The sequence below is a fragment of the Delphinus delphis genome, chromosome 18, assembly GCF_949987515.2.
Source record: "Delphinus delphis chromosome 18, mDelDel1.2, whole genome shotgun sequence".
Lineage (NCBI taxonomy): Eukaryota > Metazoa > Chordata > Mammalia > Artiodactyla > Delphinidae > Delphinus > Delphinus delphis.
The window spans coordinates 64,660,842-64,673,214 of record NC_082700.1 but is presented as its reverse complement, the minus strand read 5'-3'; the positions used below and the strand labels follow the sequence as shown (position 1 = coordinate 64,673,214).

Here is a 12,373-nt window from a genome sequence, read left to right as displayed (position 1 = left end):
ATATTTACAATAAATTTCCTCTCTTCTGAATAGGAAAAGAAGCATTCCTGACTAGCAGCCAGAATCTTGAGGCTTCACCACTGCCCAGTTAAATAAAACGGAGTATTTTGAGTTGATGAGTCATATGTACTGGAAAACCAGTTAACTCTGTTCCAAGGTTTTGTTTTTGAACCTGATGAGTTTTCGGGTCAGACAGTCCTTGGATGAAATCGAGACCCAATCACAGCTGTGTCATTTTGGCTGATAACGACAAAAACAACTATCACTTTTCTATGCATTTTCACCTGTAACCTTCTAAAACAGCTCTTCTCAAAACTTTAACGAGCAAAGCTATCACGTGGGGTGCCTGTTAATCTAGGGGCTTGGAGTCAGTAGGGCTGGGGTGGGGCTTGAGATTCTGCATTTCTAATAAGCTCCCCGGTGATGCTGAAGCTTCTGGTCTGTGGACCACTTTTGAGAACAAAGGCTAAAAGCATAATTCCCAGCCAGCAGTATCAGCATCACCTGGGAACTTGATGGATGTGAAATGCAAATTATCAGCCCCCACACCAAACCTACTTAATCAGAAACACCGGGATGAGGCCCAGCATCCTGGGTTTTAACAAGCCCTCCAGGTGATGTCACTGGTTTTCGCATACTCGAAGCACCTGGGGGGAAGGGCGGATTAAATACTATTGATGCCTGAATCTCACCCCCAGATATTGCCCTGTAATTGGTGCGTGGTGTGGTCTCGGCATAGGACTTTTTAAAAGATCGACCAGGTGACTCGAATATGCAATAAAATTTGAGACTCCCACGAGGTAGGCATTTGAACTTGATAGGCCTTTTTTCCGCCTGTGCAATGTGGATAACAACCACGCTGGTTCGTGCTTTCGCTTCCAGATTTTGCCATCTCCAGCCAGCCTTAGTTGGCCAAAATCCCACTTCAGTCTCCTGGCCGCGTGCCCCAGAGTCTCTGTCCGAGAACCGGAGGTCCCAGTTGTGGACCCGCCGGAGCATCAGCCACACTCCGCATTCCGGCGCCGCCCGCACCTACGTGGCTCAGGGCTCAGTCCTCTGCGGCTCAAGGGACTGCGCCAGAGCGCTCGGCGCATGCGCTCGGCCCAAGCCAGGCCCCGGTCCGAGTAACGGACTCGGGCTCCCTCCACCGGAAGTGGGCGGGCGCGCTGCGGGAGGAGCCGGGGGTAGCTTAGTAGCTGTGGGCTGTGGGCGCCGGGTCTGGGGGGAAATCGCGCTTCCTCCGCCGCGCCATGGCGAAGGCCGGCGACGTGGTGCGGCTGCTCCTGGGCTCCACCGCACTCTGGCTCTCGCTGTTCGGCGCGCGGACCGCCTCCGCGTCCAAGGCGGTGACTGCCAACTTGGCCGCGAAGTGGCCGGAGACCCCGCTGCTGCTGGAGGCCAGGTGAGTGCGGGCCGGACCGTCTGCCGAGCCGGCGCGGAGGGAGGGTCCGGGGGGTCCGGAACGCACCGGCGTCCGGGACCCCGACGGCGCCTGGGACGCCGTCTCTTAGCCCGCCGGCAGTCAGCTTCTTGCACCGCCGCTGGTGCTTTGACCCCCAGAGCATCACCTCCTCCCCTGCTACCCTGTGCGTCGCACTCACTTGCAGTTTCTTTCCCCCGCCTTCGTACTTTGCCTCATCCACGGGTTTTAAAACTTTGTTTAATTCGTTTGGATTTTCTTAGCGTTTACGAAAGAGGAAAGGAAGAATGGGAGGTAGACTGTGGCGTTTAATGCAAGCTCTTCAATTGATGTAGGCAGTTCTTTTTAGGAACCGGTATTTGAAGCACCTGGTTTCAAGATGATAACATTATTCGGTCAGCTCCTAGGCTTCCTGTGGAGAAGACAGCTTCGCAAAGCCATTACTTCTTTCTGAATCTCATTCACTGGGTTTAGTGCATAAGGTTTCATTTATTGTGGAGAAACAAAACTTGGAGCTATTGAATTTTGCTCTTAGTATTCCAGGAGTTAAACAAAATTTGAAAGTTTTCTTTTTTTAACCGGCATGAAGTTTTAATGCCGGTTGCATTTGTAGTTCACCAAAGCAACAGCTTTTGGTTCTAAAAAGAGTCTTTGTCGCCCTACGTGACATTACATGTGTAAGATATTGATACTAAAACAGATTTTTAAATTGAGCTATAATTGATGTAGCGTATTAGTTTCAGGTGTACAACATAATGATCTGATGTATTTACATGTTGTGAAATGATCACCCCGTAAGTCCAGTTAACGTCTGTCACCACACGTAGTTACACAAGTTTCTTTTCTTGTGATGAGAACTTTTAAGATCTTTCTTGGCAGCTTTGCAATCTACAGGACAGTATTAAAACTATAGTCATCATGCTGTACATTACATCCCCATGACCTATTTATTTTGTAGCAGAAAATTTGTACTGTTTGACCACCTTCACCCATTTCACCTGCATTCCTGCTTCTGGCACCCAATCTGTTCTCTGTATATGAGCTCATTTGTTTATTGTTTTTGCGTGTGTTTTAAGATTTCATAGGGTATTTGTTCTGTTATTTCACTGAGCAAAATGCCCTCAGGTCCGTCCGCGTTCTCACAAATAGCAGGATTTCCTTTCTTATGGCTGAATGATATTCGTGTGTGTGTACCACATTTTTTGTATTCATTCATCATTCAGTGGATTCTTAGGTTGTTTCCATATCTTGGCCATTGTAAATAATGCTGCACTGAACATAGGAGTGCTTACATTTTTTCCAGTCATAGTGTTTTCACTTCCTTTGCATAAATACCCAGAAGTGGAATTGCTGGATCATGTGATAGTTGCTTTTAAAAATTTTTGACGAACCTCCATACTATTTTCCATAGTGGCTGCACCAGTTTACATTCCCCACAACAGTAAACAAGGGTTCCTTTTTCTCCACATCCTCTCCAACACTTGTTATCTCTTGTCTTTTTTTTTTTTTTTTTTTCTGTGTTACGTGGGCCTCTCACTGTTGTGGCCTCTCCCGTTGCGGAGCACAGCCTCCGGACGCACAGGCTCTGCGGCCATGGCTTACGGACCCAGCCGCTCCCCAGCATGTGGGATCTTCCCAGACCGGGGCACGAACTCATGTCCCCTGCATCGGCAGACGGACTCTCAACCACTGCGCCACCAGGGAAGCCCTATCTCTTGTCTTTTTGATAATAGCCCTATTCTAACAGGTGTGAGGTGATATCTCACTGTGGTTTTGATTTGCATATTTCTGATGATTAGTGATGTTGAGCACCTTTTCATGTACCTGTTAGCATTTGTATGTCTTCTTTAGAAAAATGTCTATTCAAATTCTGTCCAGTTTTTAATTGGATTGTTTGGTGTTTTTTTTTCCTATTGAGTTGTATGAGTTCTTTACGTATTTTGATTATTAACCCCTTATCAGATATATGATGTTCAGATATTTTCTCCCATTCAGTAGTTGCTTTTTCATCTTGTTAATGATTTCCTTTGCTGCGCAGAGGCTTTTTAGTTTGATATGGTCCCACTTGTTTATTTTTGCATTTGTTGTCTTTGGTTTTGGTGTGAAATACAAAAAAATCATTGCCAAGAGTGATGTCAAGGAGCTACTGCCTATGTTTTCTTCTAGGAGTTTTATGGTTTCAGGTCTTATATTCAAGTCTTTAATCTATTTTGAGTTACTTGTGTATGGTGTAAGATAGTGGTCTAGTTTCATTCTTTTGCACACGGCTATCTGGTTTTCCCAAAAGCATTTTATTGAAGAGACTGTCCTTTCCCCGTTGTGTATTCTTGGCTCCTTCATCATAAATTTCCCCATTGTATATTCTTGGCTCCTTCATCATAAATTAATTGACCATATATGCGTGGATTTGTTTCTGGGCTCTCTATTCTGTCCCATTGATCTATGTGTGCCAATACCATACTGTTTTCATTGTATAGCTTTGTAATATAGTTTTTTTTCTCACCCCTAGGTTTTTCATGACATTTTTTTTTTTAATTCCATATATATGTGTTAGCATACGGTATTTGTCTCTCTCTTTCTGACTTACTTCACTCTGTATGACAGACTCTAGGTCTATCCACCTCATTACAAATAGCTCAATTTCGTCTCTTTTTATGGCTGAGTAATATTCCATTGTATATATGTGCCACATCTTCTTTATCCATTCATCCGATGATGGACACTTAGGTTGTTTCCATCTCTGGGCTATTGTAAATAGAGCTGCAATGAACATTTTGGTACATGACTCTTTTTGAATTATGGTTTTCTCAGGGTATATGCCCAGTAGTGGGATTGCTGGGTCATATGGTAGTTCTATTTGTAGCTTTTTAAGGAACCTCCATACTGTTCTCCACAGTGGCTGTATCAATTTACATTCCCACCAACAGTGTAAGAGGGTTCCCTTTTCTCCACACCCTCTCCAGCATTTATTGTTTCCAGATTTTTTGATGATAGCCATTCTGACTGGTGTGAGATGATATCTCATTGTAGTTTTGATTTGCATTTCTCTCATGATTAGTGATGTTGAGCATTCTTTCATGTGTTTGTTGGCACTCTGTATATCTTCTTTGGAGAAATGTCTATTTAGGTCTTCTGCCCATTTTTGGATTGGGTTGTTTGTTTTTTTGTTATTAAGCTGCATGAGCTGCTTATAAATTTTGGAGATCAATCCTTTGTCAGTTGCTTCATTTGCAAATATTTTCTCCCATTCTGAGGGTTGTCTTTTGGTCTTCTTTATGGTTTCCTTTGCTGCGCAAAAGCTTTTAAGTTTCATTAGGTCCCATTTGTTTACTCTTGTTTTTATTTCCATTACTCTAGGAGGTGGGTCAGAAAGAATCTTGCTGTGATTTATGTCATAGAGTGTTCTGCCTATGTTTTCCTCTAAGAGTTTGATAGTTTCTGGCCTTACATTTAGGTCTTTAACCCATTTTGAGCTTATTTTTGTGTATGGTGTTAGGGAGTGATCTAACTTCATACTTTCACATGTAGCTGTCCAGTTTTCCCAGCACCACTTATTGAATAGGCTGTCCTTTCTCCACGGTGCATTTCTGCCTCCTTTGTCAAAGATAAGGTGACCATATGTGCGTGGGTTTATCTCTGGGCTTTCTATCCTGTTCCATTGATCTTTCTGTTTTTGTGCCAGTACCATACCGTTTTGATAACTGTAGCTTTGTAGTATAGTCTGAAGTCTGGGAGCCTGATTCCTCCAGTTCCTTCTTTCGTTCTCAAGATTGCTTTGGCTATTCGGGGTCTTTTGTGTTTCCATACAAATTGCAAAATTTTTTGTTCTAGTTCTGTGAAAAATGCCAGTGGTAGTTTGATAGGGATTGCATTGAATCTATAGATTGCTTTGGGTAGTAGAGTCATTTCACAATGTTGATTCTTCCAATCCAAGAACATGGTATATCTCTCCATCTATTTGTTTCATCTTTAATTTCTTTCATCAGTGTCTTATAATTTTCTGCATACAGATCTTTTGTCTCCTTAGGTAGGTTTATTCCTAGATATTTTATTCTTTTTGTTGCAATGGTAAATGGGAGTGTTTTCTTGATTTCACTTTCAGATTTTTCATCATTAGTATATAGGAATGCCAGAGATTTCTGTGCATTAATTTTGTATCCTGCCACTTTACCAAATTCATTGATTAGCTCTAGTAGTTTTCTGGTAGCATCTTTAGGGTTCTCTATGTATAGGATCATGTCATCTGCAAACAGTGACAGCTTTACTTCTTCTTTTCCGATTTGGATTCCTTTTATTTCCTTTTCTTCTCTGATTGCTGTGGCTAAAACTTCCAAAACTATGTTGAATAAGAGTGGTGAGAGTGGGCAACCTTGTCTTGTTCCTGATCTTAGTGGAAATGCTTTCAGTTTTTCACCATTGAGGATGATGTTTGCTGTGGGCTTGTCATATATGGCCTTTATTATGTTGAGGAAAGTTCCCTCTATGCCTACTTTCTGCAGGGTTTTTATCATAAATGGGTGTTGAATTTTGTCAAAAGCTTTCTCTGCATCTATTGAGATGATCATATGGTTTTTCTCCTTCAGTTTGTTAATATGGTGTATCACATTGATAGATTTGCATATATTGAAGAATCCTTGCATTCCTGGAATAAACCCCACTTGATCATGGTGTATGATCCTTTTAATGTGCTGTTGGATTCTGTTTGCTAGTATTTTGTTGAGGATTTTTGCATCTATGTTCATCAGTGATATTGGCCTGTAGTTTTCTTTCTTTGTGACATCCTTGTCTGGTTTTGGTATCAAGGTGATGGTGGCCTCGTAGAAGGAGTTTGGGAGTGTTCCTCCCTCTGCTATATTTTGGAAGAGTTTGAGAAGGATAGGTGTTAGCTCTTCTCTAAATGTTTGATAGAATTCGCCTGTGAAGCCATCTGGTCCTGGGCTTTTCTTTGTTGGAAGATTTTTAATCACAGTTTCAATTTCAGTGCTTGTGATTGGTCTGTTCATATTTTCTATTTCTTCCTGATTCAGTCTTGGCAGGTTGTGCATTTCTAAGAATTTGTCCATTTCTTCCAGATTGTCCATTTTATTGGCATAGAGTTGCTTGTAGTAATCTCTCATGATCTCTTTTATTTCTGCAGTGTCAGTTGTTACCTCTCCTTTTTCATTTCTAATTCTATTGATTTGAGTCTTCTCCCTTTTTTTCTTAATGAGTCTGGCTAGTGGTTTATCTATTTTGTTTATCTTCTCAAAGAACCAGCTTTTAGTTTTATTGATCTTTGCTATTGTTTCCTTCATTTATTTTTCATTTATTTCTGATCTGATTCTTATGATTTCTTTCCTTCTGCTAGCTTTGGGGTTTTCTTGTTCTTCTTTCTCTAATTGCTTGAGGTGCAAGGTTAGGTTGTTTATTCGAGATGTTTCCTGCTTCTTAAGGTGGGCTTGTATTGCTATAAACTTCCCCCTTAGAACTGCTTTTGCTGCATCCCACAGGTTTTGGGTCGTTGTGTCTCCATTGTCATTTGTTTCTAGGTATTTTTTGATTTCCTCTTTGATTTCTTCAGTGATCACTTCATTATTAAGTAGTGTATTGTTTAGCCTCCATGTGTTTGTATTTTTTACAGATCTTTTCCTGTAATTGATATCTAGTCTCATGGCGTTGTGGTCGGAAAAGATACTTGATACAATTTCAATTTTCTTAAATTTACCAAGGCTTGATTTGTGACCCAAGATATGATCTATCCTGGAGAATGTTCCATGAGCACTTGAGAAAAATGTGTATTCTGTTGTTTTTGGATGGAATGTCCTATAAATATCAATTAACTCCATCTCGTTTAATGTATCATTTAAAGCTTGTGTTTCCTTATTTATTTTCATTTTGGATGATCTGTCCATTGGTGAAAGTGGGGTGTTAAAGTCCCCTACTATGAATGTGTTACTGTCGATTTCCCCTTTTATGGTTGTCAGTATTTGCCTTATGTATTGAGGTGCACCTATGTTGGGTGCATAAATATTTACAATTGTTATATCTTCCTCTTGGATCGATCCCTTGATCATTATGTAGTGTCCTTCTTTGTTTCTTCTAATAGTCTTTGTTTTAAAGTCTATTTTGTCTGATATGAGAATTGCTACTCCAGCTTTGTTTTGGTTTCCATTTGCATGAAATACCTTTTTCCATCCCCTTACTTTCAGTCTGTATGTGTCTCTAGGTCTGAAGTGGGTCTCTTGTAGACAGCAAATATATGGGTCTTGTTTTTGTATCCATTCAGCCAATCTGTGTCTTTTGGTGGGAGCATTTAGTCCATTTACATTTAAGGTAATTATCGATATGTGTGTTCCTATTCCCATTTTCTTAATTGTTTTGGGTTCGTTATTGTAGGTCCTTTCCTTCTTCTGTGTTTCTTGCCTAGAGAAGTTCCTTTAGCAGTTGTTGTAGAGCTGGTTTGGTGGTGCTGAACTCTCTCAGCTTTTGCTTGTCTGTAAAGGTTTTAATTTCTCCATCAAATCTGAATGAGATCCTTGCTGGGCAGAGTAATCTTGGTTGCAGGTTTTTCTCCTTCAACACTTTCAATATGTCCTGCCACTCCCTTCTGGCTTGCAGAGTTTCTGCTGAAAGATCAGCTGTTAACCTTATGGGGATTCCCTTATGTGTTATTTGTTGTTTTTCCCTTGCTGCTTTTAATATGTTTTCTTTGTATTTAATTTTTGACAATTTGATTAATATGTGTCTTGGCGTATTTCTCCTTGGATTTATCCTGTATGGGACTCTCTGTGCTTCCTGGACTTGATTAACGATTTCTTTTCCCATATTAGGGAAGTTTTCAACTATAATCTCTTCAAATATTTTCTCAGTCCCTTTCTTTTTCTCTTCTTCTTCTGGAACCCCTATAATTCGAATGTTGGTGCGTTTAATGTTGTCCCAGAGGTCTCTGAGACTGTCCTCAGTCCTTTTCATTCTTTTTTCTTTATTCGGCTCTGCAGTAGTTATTTCCACTATTTTATCTTCCAGGTCACTTATCCGTTCTTCTGCCTCAGTTATTCTGCTATTGATCCCATCTAGAGTACTTTTAATTTCATTTATTGTGTTGTTCATCATTGCTTGCTTCATCTTTAGTTCTTCTAGGTCCTTGTTAACTGATTCTTGCAATTTGTCCATTCTATTGTCCATTCTATCTCCAAGATTTCGGATCAACCTTACTATCATTATTCTGAATTCTTTTTCAGGTAGACTGCCTATTTCCTCTTCATTTGTTAGGTCTGATGGGTTTTTATCTTGCTCCTTCATCTGCGGTGTGTTTTTCTGTCTTTTCATTTTGCTTATCTTACTGTGTTTGGGGTCTCCTTTTTGCAGGCTGCAGGTTCGTAGTTCCTGTTGTTTTTTGTGTCTGTCCCCAGTGGCTAAGGTTGGTTCAGTGGGTTGTGTAGGCTTCCTGGTGGAGGGGACTAGTGCCTGTGTTCTGGTGGATGAGGCTGGATCTTGTCTTTCTGGTGGGCAGGTCCACGTCTGGTGGTGTGTTTTGGGGTGTCTGTAGACTTACTATGATTTTGGGCAGCCTCTCTGCTAATGGGTGGGGTTGTGTTCCTGTCTTGCTAGTTGTTTGGCATAGGATGTCCAGCACCGTAGCTTGCTGGTCGTTGAGTGAAGCTGGGTGCTGGCATTGAGATGGAGATCTCTCGGAGATTTTTGCTGTTTGATATTATGTGCAGCTGGGAGGCCTCTTGTGGACCAGTGTCCTGAAGTTGGCTCTCCCACCTCAGAGGCACAGCACTGAGTCCTGGCTGCAGCACCAAGAGCCTTTCATCCACAGGGCTCCTTAATTTGGGATGATTCGTTGTCTATTCAGGTATTCCACAGATGCAGGGTATATCAAGTTGATTGTGGAGCTTTAATCCGCTGCTTCTGAGGCTGCTGGGAGAGATTTCCCTTTCTCTTCTTTGTTCTGACAGTTCCCAGGGGCTCAGCTTTGGATTTGGCCCCGCCTGTGCGTGTAGGTCGCCGGAGGGCGTCTGTTCTTTGCTCAGACAGGACGAGGTTAAAGGAGCCGCTGATTCGGAGGCTCTGGCTCACCCAGGCCGGGGGGTAGGGAGGGTCACGGAGTGCGGGGCGGGCCTGCAGCGGCAGAGGCCTGCGTGACGCTGCAGCCTGAGGCGAGCCGTGCGCTCTCCCGGGGAGCCGTCCCTGGATCCCGGGACCCTGGCAGTGGCGGGCTGCACAGGCTCCCCGGAAGGGCGTGTGGCTAGTGACCTGTGTTCGCACACAGGCCTCCTGGCGGCGGCAGCAGCGGCCTTAGCGTCCCATGTCCGTCTCTGGGCTCCGCACTCTTAGCCACGGCTCGCGCCCGTCCCTGGAGCTCTCTCAAGCAGCGTTCTTAATCCCCTCTCCTCGTGCACCAGGAAACAAAGAGGGACGTAAAAGTCTCTTGCCTCTTCGGCAGGTCCAGACCCCTCCCCGGACTCTCTCCCGGCCAGCCGCGGCGCACCAACGCCCTGCAGGCTGTGTTCACGCCGCCAACCTCAGTCCTCTCCCGGCGCTCCGACAAAAGCCGGAGCCTCAGCTCCCAGCCCCGCCCGCCCCGGCGGGCGAGCAGACAAGCCTCTCGGCTGGTGAGTGCCGGTCGGCCCGATCCTCTGCGCTGGAATCTGTCCGCTTTGCCCTCCGCACCCCTGTTGCTGTGCTCTCCTCCGCGGCTCCCAAGCTCCCCCAGTCCGCCTCCCGAAGTCTCCACCCGCGAAGGGGCTTCCTAGTGTGTGGACACTTTTCCTCCTTCACAGCTCTCTCCCGCTGGTGCAGGACCCGTCCCTATCCTTTTGTCTCTGTTTAGTTTTTTCTTTTGCCCTAACCAGGTACGTGGGGGGTTCCTTGCCTTTTGGGAGGTCTGAGGTCTTCTGCCAGCGTTCAGTAGGTGTTCTGTAGTTGTTGTTCCACGCGTAGATGCATTTCTGGTGTATCTGTGGAGAGGAAGGTGATCTCCGCGTCTTACTCTTCCGCCATCTTCCCGGAAGTCTGTAATATAGTTTGAAGTCAAGGAGCATTTAGCTCTAGCTTTTCTTAAGATTATTTTGAATTTGGGGGTCTTTGTGGTTCCATGCAAATTTTAGGATTGTTTGTTCTATATCTGTGAAAAATGGCATTGAAATTTTGATAGGGGTTGTGTTGACCCTGGATATTGCTTTGCATTGTATGGAGAACTTTAACAATATTCTTCCAATCCATGGACGTAGAATATCTTTCCATTTATTTGTCTTGTCTTCATTTATTTGTGTTGTCTTCAATTTCTTTCATCATTGGCTTATAATTTTCAGTGTACAGGTCTTTCACTGCCTTGGTTAAATTTAGTCCTAGGTATTTTTTTGATGCAATTGTAAACAGGATTGTTTTTTAAATTTCTCTTTCTGATAGTTCATTATTAGTGTATAGAAACCCAACAGGTTTTTGTATACTGTTTTGTATACTGAATTCATATATTCTCACAGTTTTTTTTGGCAGAGTCTTTAGGGTTTTCTATATATAATGTCATGTCATCTGAAAATAGTGACAGTTTGGTTTCTTCCTTTCTGATTTGGATGCCTTTAATTTCTTTTTCTTGCCTAACTGCTCTGGCTAAGACTTTAAGTACTAAACTGAACAAAAGTGGTGAGAGTGGGCATCCTTGTCTTTTTCCTGATCTTGTGCCTGACTATGATTTTACCTGTGGGCTTGTTGTATATGACCTTTATTATGTTGAGGTACATTTCCTTTATACCCACTTCGAGTTTTTACTCTTAATGGATGTTGAAATTTTTCAAATGCTTTTTGTTTTTGCATCTATTGAGCAGATCATATGATTTTTATCCTTAATTTGTTAATGTGGTGTTTCACATTTATTGATTTGTGGGTGTTGAACCATCCTTGCATCCCTGGAATAACTTGATTATGGTGTATGATCCTTTTAATGTATTACTGTATTCAGTTTGTTAATATTTTGTTGAGGATTTTTGCATTTATGTTCATCAGGAATATTGACCTGTAATTTTCTTGTGGTGTCCTTTTCTGGTTTTGGTATAAGGATGATGTTGGTCTTGTAAAACGAGTTTGGGAGTGTTCCTTCCTCTTCTCTTTTTGGAAGAGTGTGAGGATTGGTATTAATTCTACTTTAAATGTTTGGTAGAATTCACCAATGAAGCTGTCTGGTTCTGGACTTTTATTTGCTGGGAAGCTTTTGATTACTGATTCAATCTCCTTATTAGTAATAAATCTGTTTGGATTTTTCTGTTTTATGGGTCAGTATTGATACTTTGTATATTTCTAGGAGTTTATTAATTTCTTCTAGGCTGCCTAATTTGTTGATGTATAATTGTTCATAGTAGTCTCTTATGATCCCTTGTACTTCTGTGGTATCAGATGTAATAAAACAGTTTTTATTAAATAAACTATTCTAGTTTAAAATATGTCCCCTTCCTCTACCTTTTCCCCAGTTTCTCCCATAGCTTGCATGGATCTGATCTCATACTCAGTTCCAAATCAGTCTAACTTCTCCCCGTATTAGGCTGATAGTTGCAGTGTTTCAATTTCTGCTTGCCTCAGGAGTCTTAGAACTGAAACTCCTGTAGGATGCTCTTTAAGGCCCTTCACAATCTAGCCACACTCTGATGTACCAACCCCATTACTTTTAGTGGGTTGAATGGTGGCTCCCAAAAAGATATGTCCATATCCTAACCCCTGGAACCTGTGAATGTTACCTTATTTGGAAAAAGTATCTTTGCTGATGTAATTGAGTTAAGGGTCTTGAGACAAGATTGTTATGGATCTGGATGGGTGCTAAATCCAATTTCCTTATAAGATAAAGAAGAGGAGAAGACACATACAAGGAGGAGGAGGACATATGAATAGAGACAGAGATTGGATTGGTGTAGCCACAAGCCAAGGAACACCTTAAGCCTCCAGAAGCTGGAAGAGGCAAGGAAAGGTTCTCCCCTA

The 12,373-nt window shown here is 42.4% G+C and overlaps 1 protein-coding gene across 1 annotated transcript in view; it reads left to right on the top strand.

Moving 5' to 3' along the window:
• Positions 1–1,230: 1,230 nt before the first annotated feature.
• Positions 1,231–12,373, top strand: part of UGGT2 (UDP-glucose glycoprotein glucosyltransferase 2) — a 171,260-nt gene continuing 160,117 nt past the window's right edge. Inside the window, exon 1 of the mRNA XM_059995737.1 lies at positions 1,231–1,402. Within this exon, the coding sequence (XP_059851720.1) occupies positions 1,251–1,402 (152 nt within the window). The 5' untranslated portion in view covers positions 1,231–1,250. The remainder of the gene's footprint in view (positions 1,403–12,373) is intronic.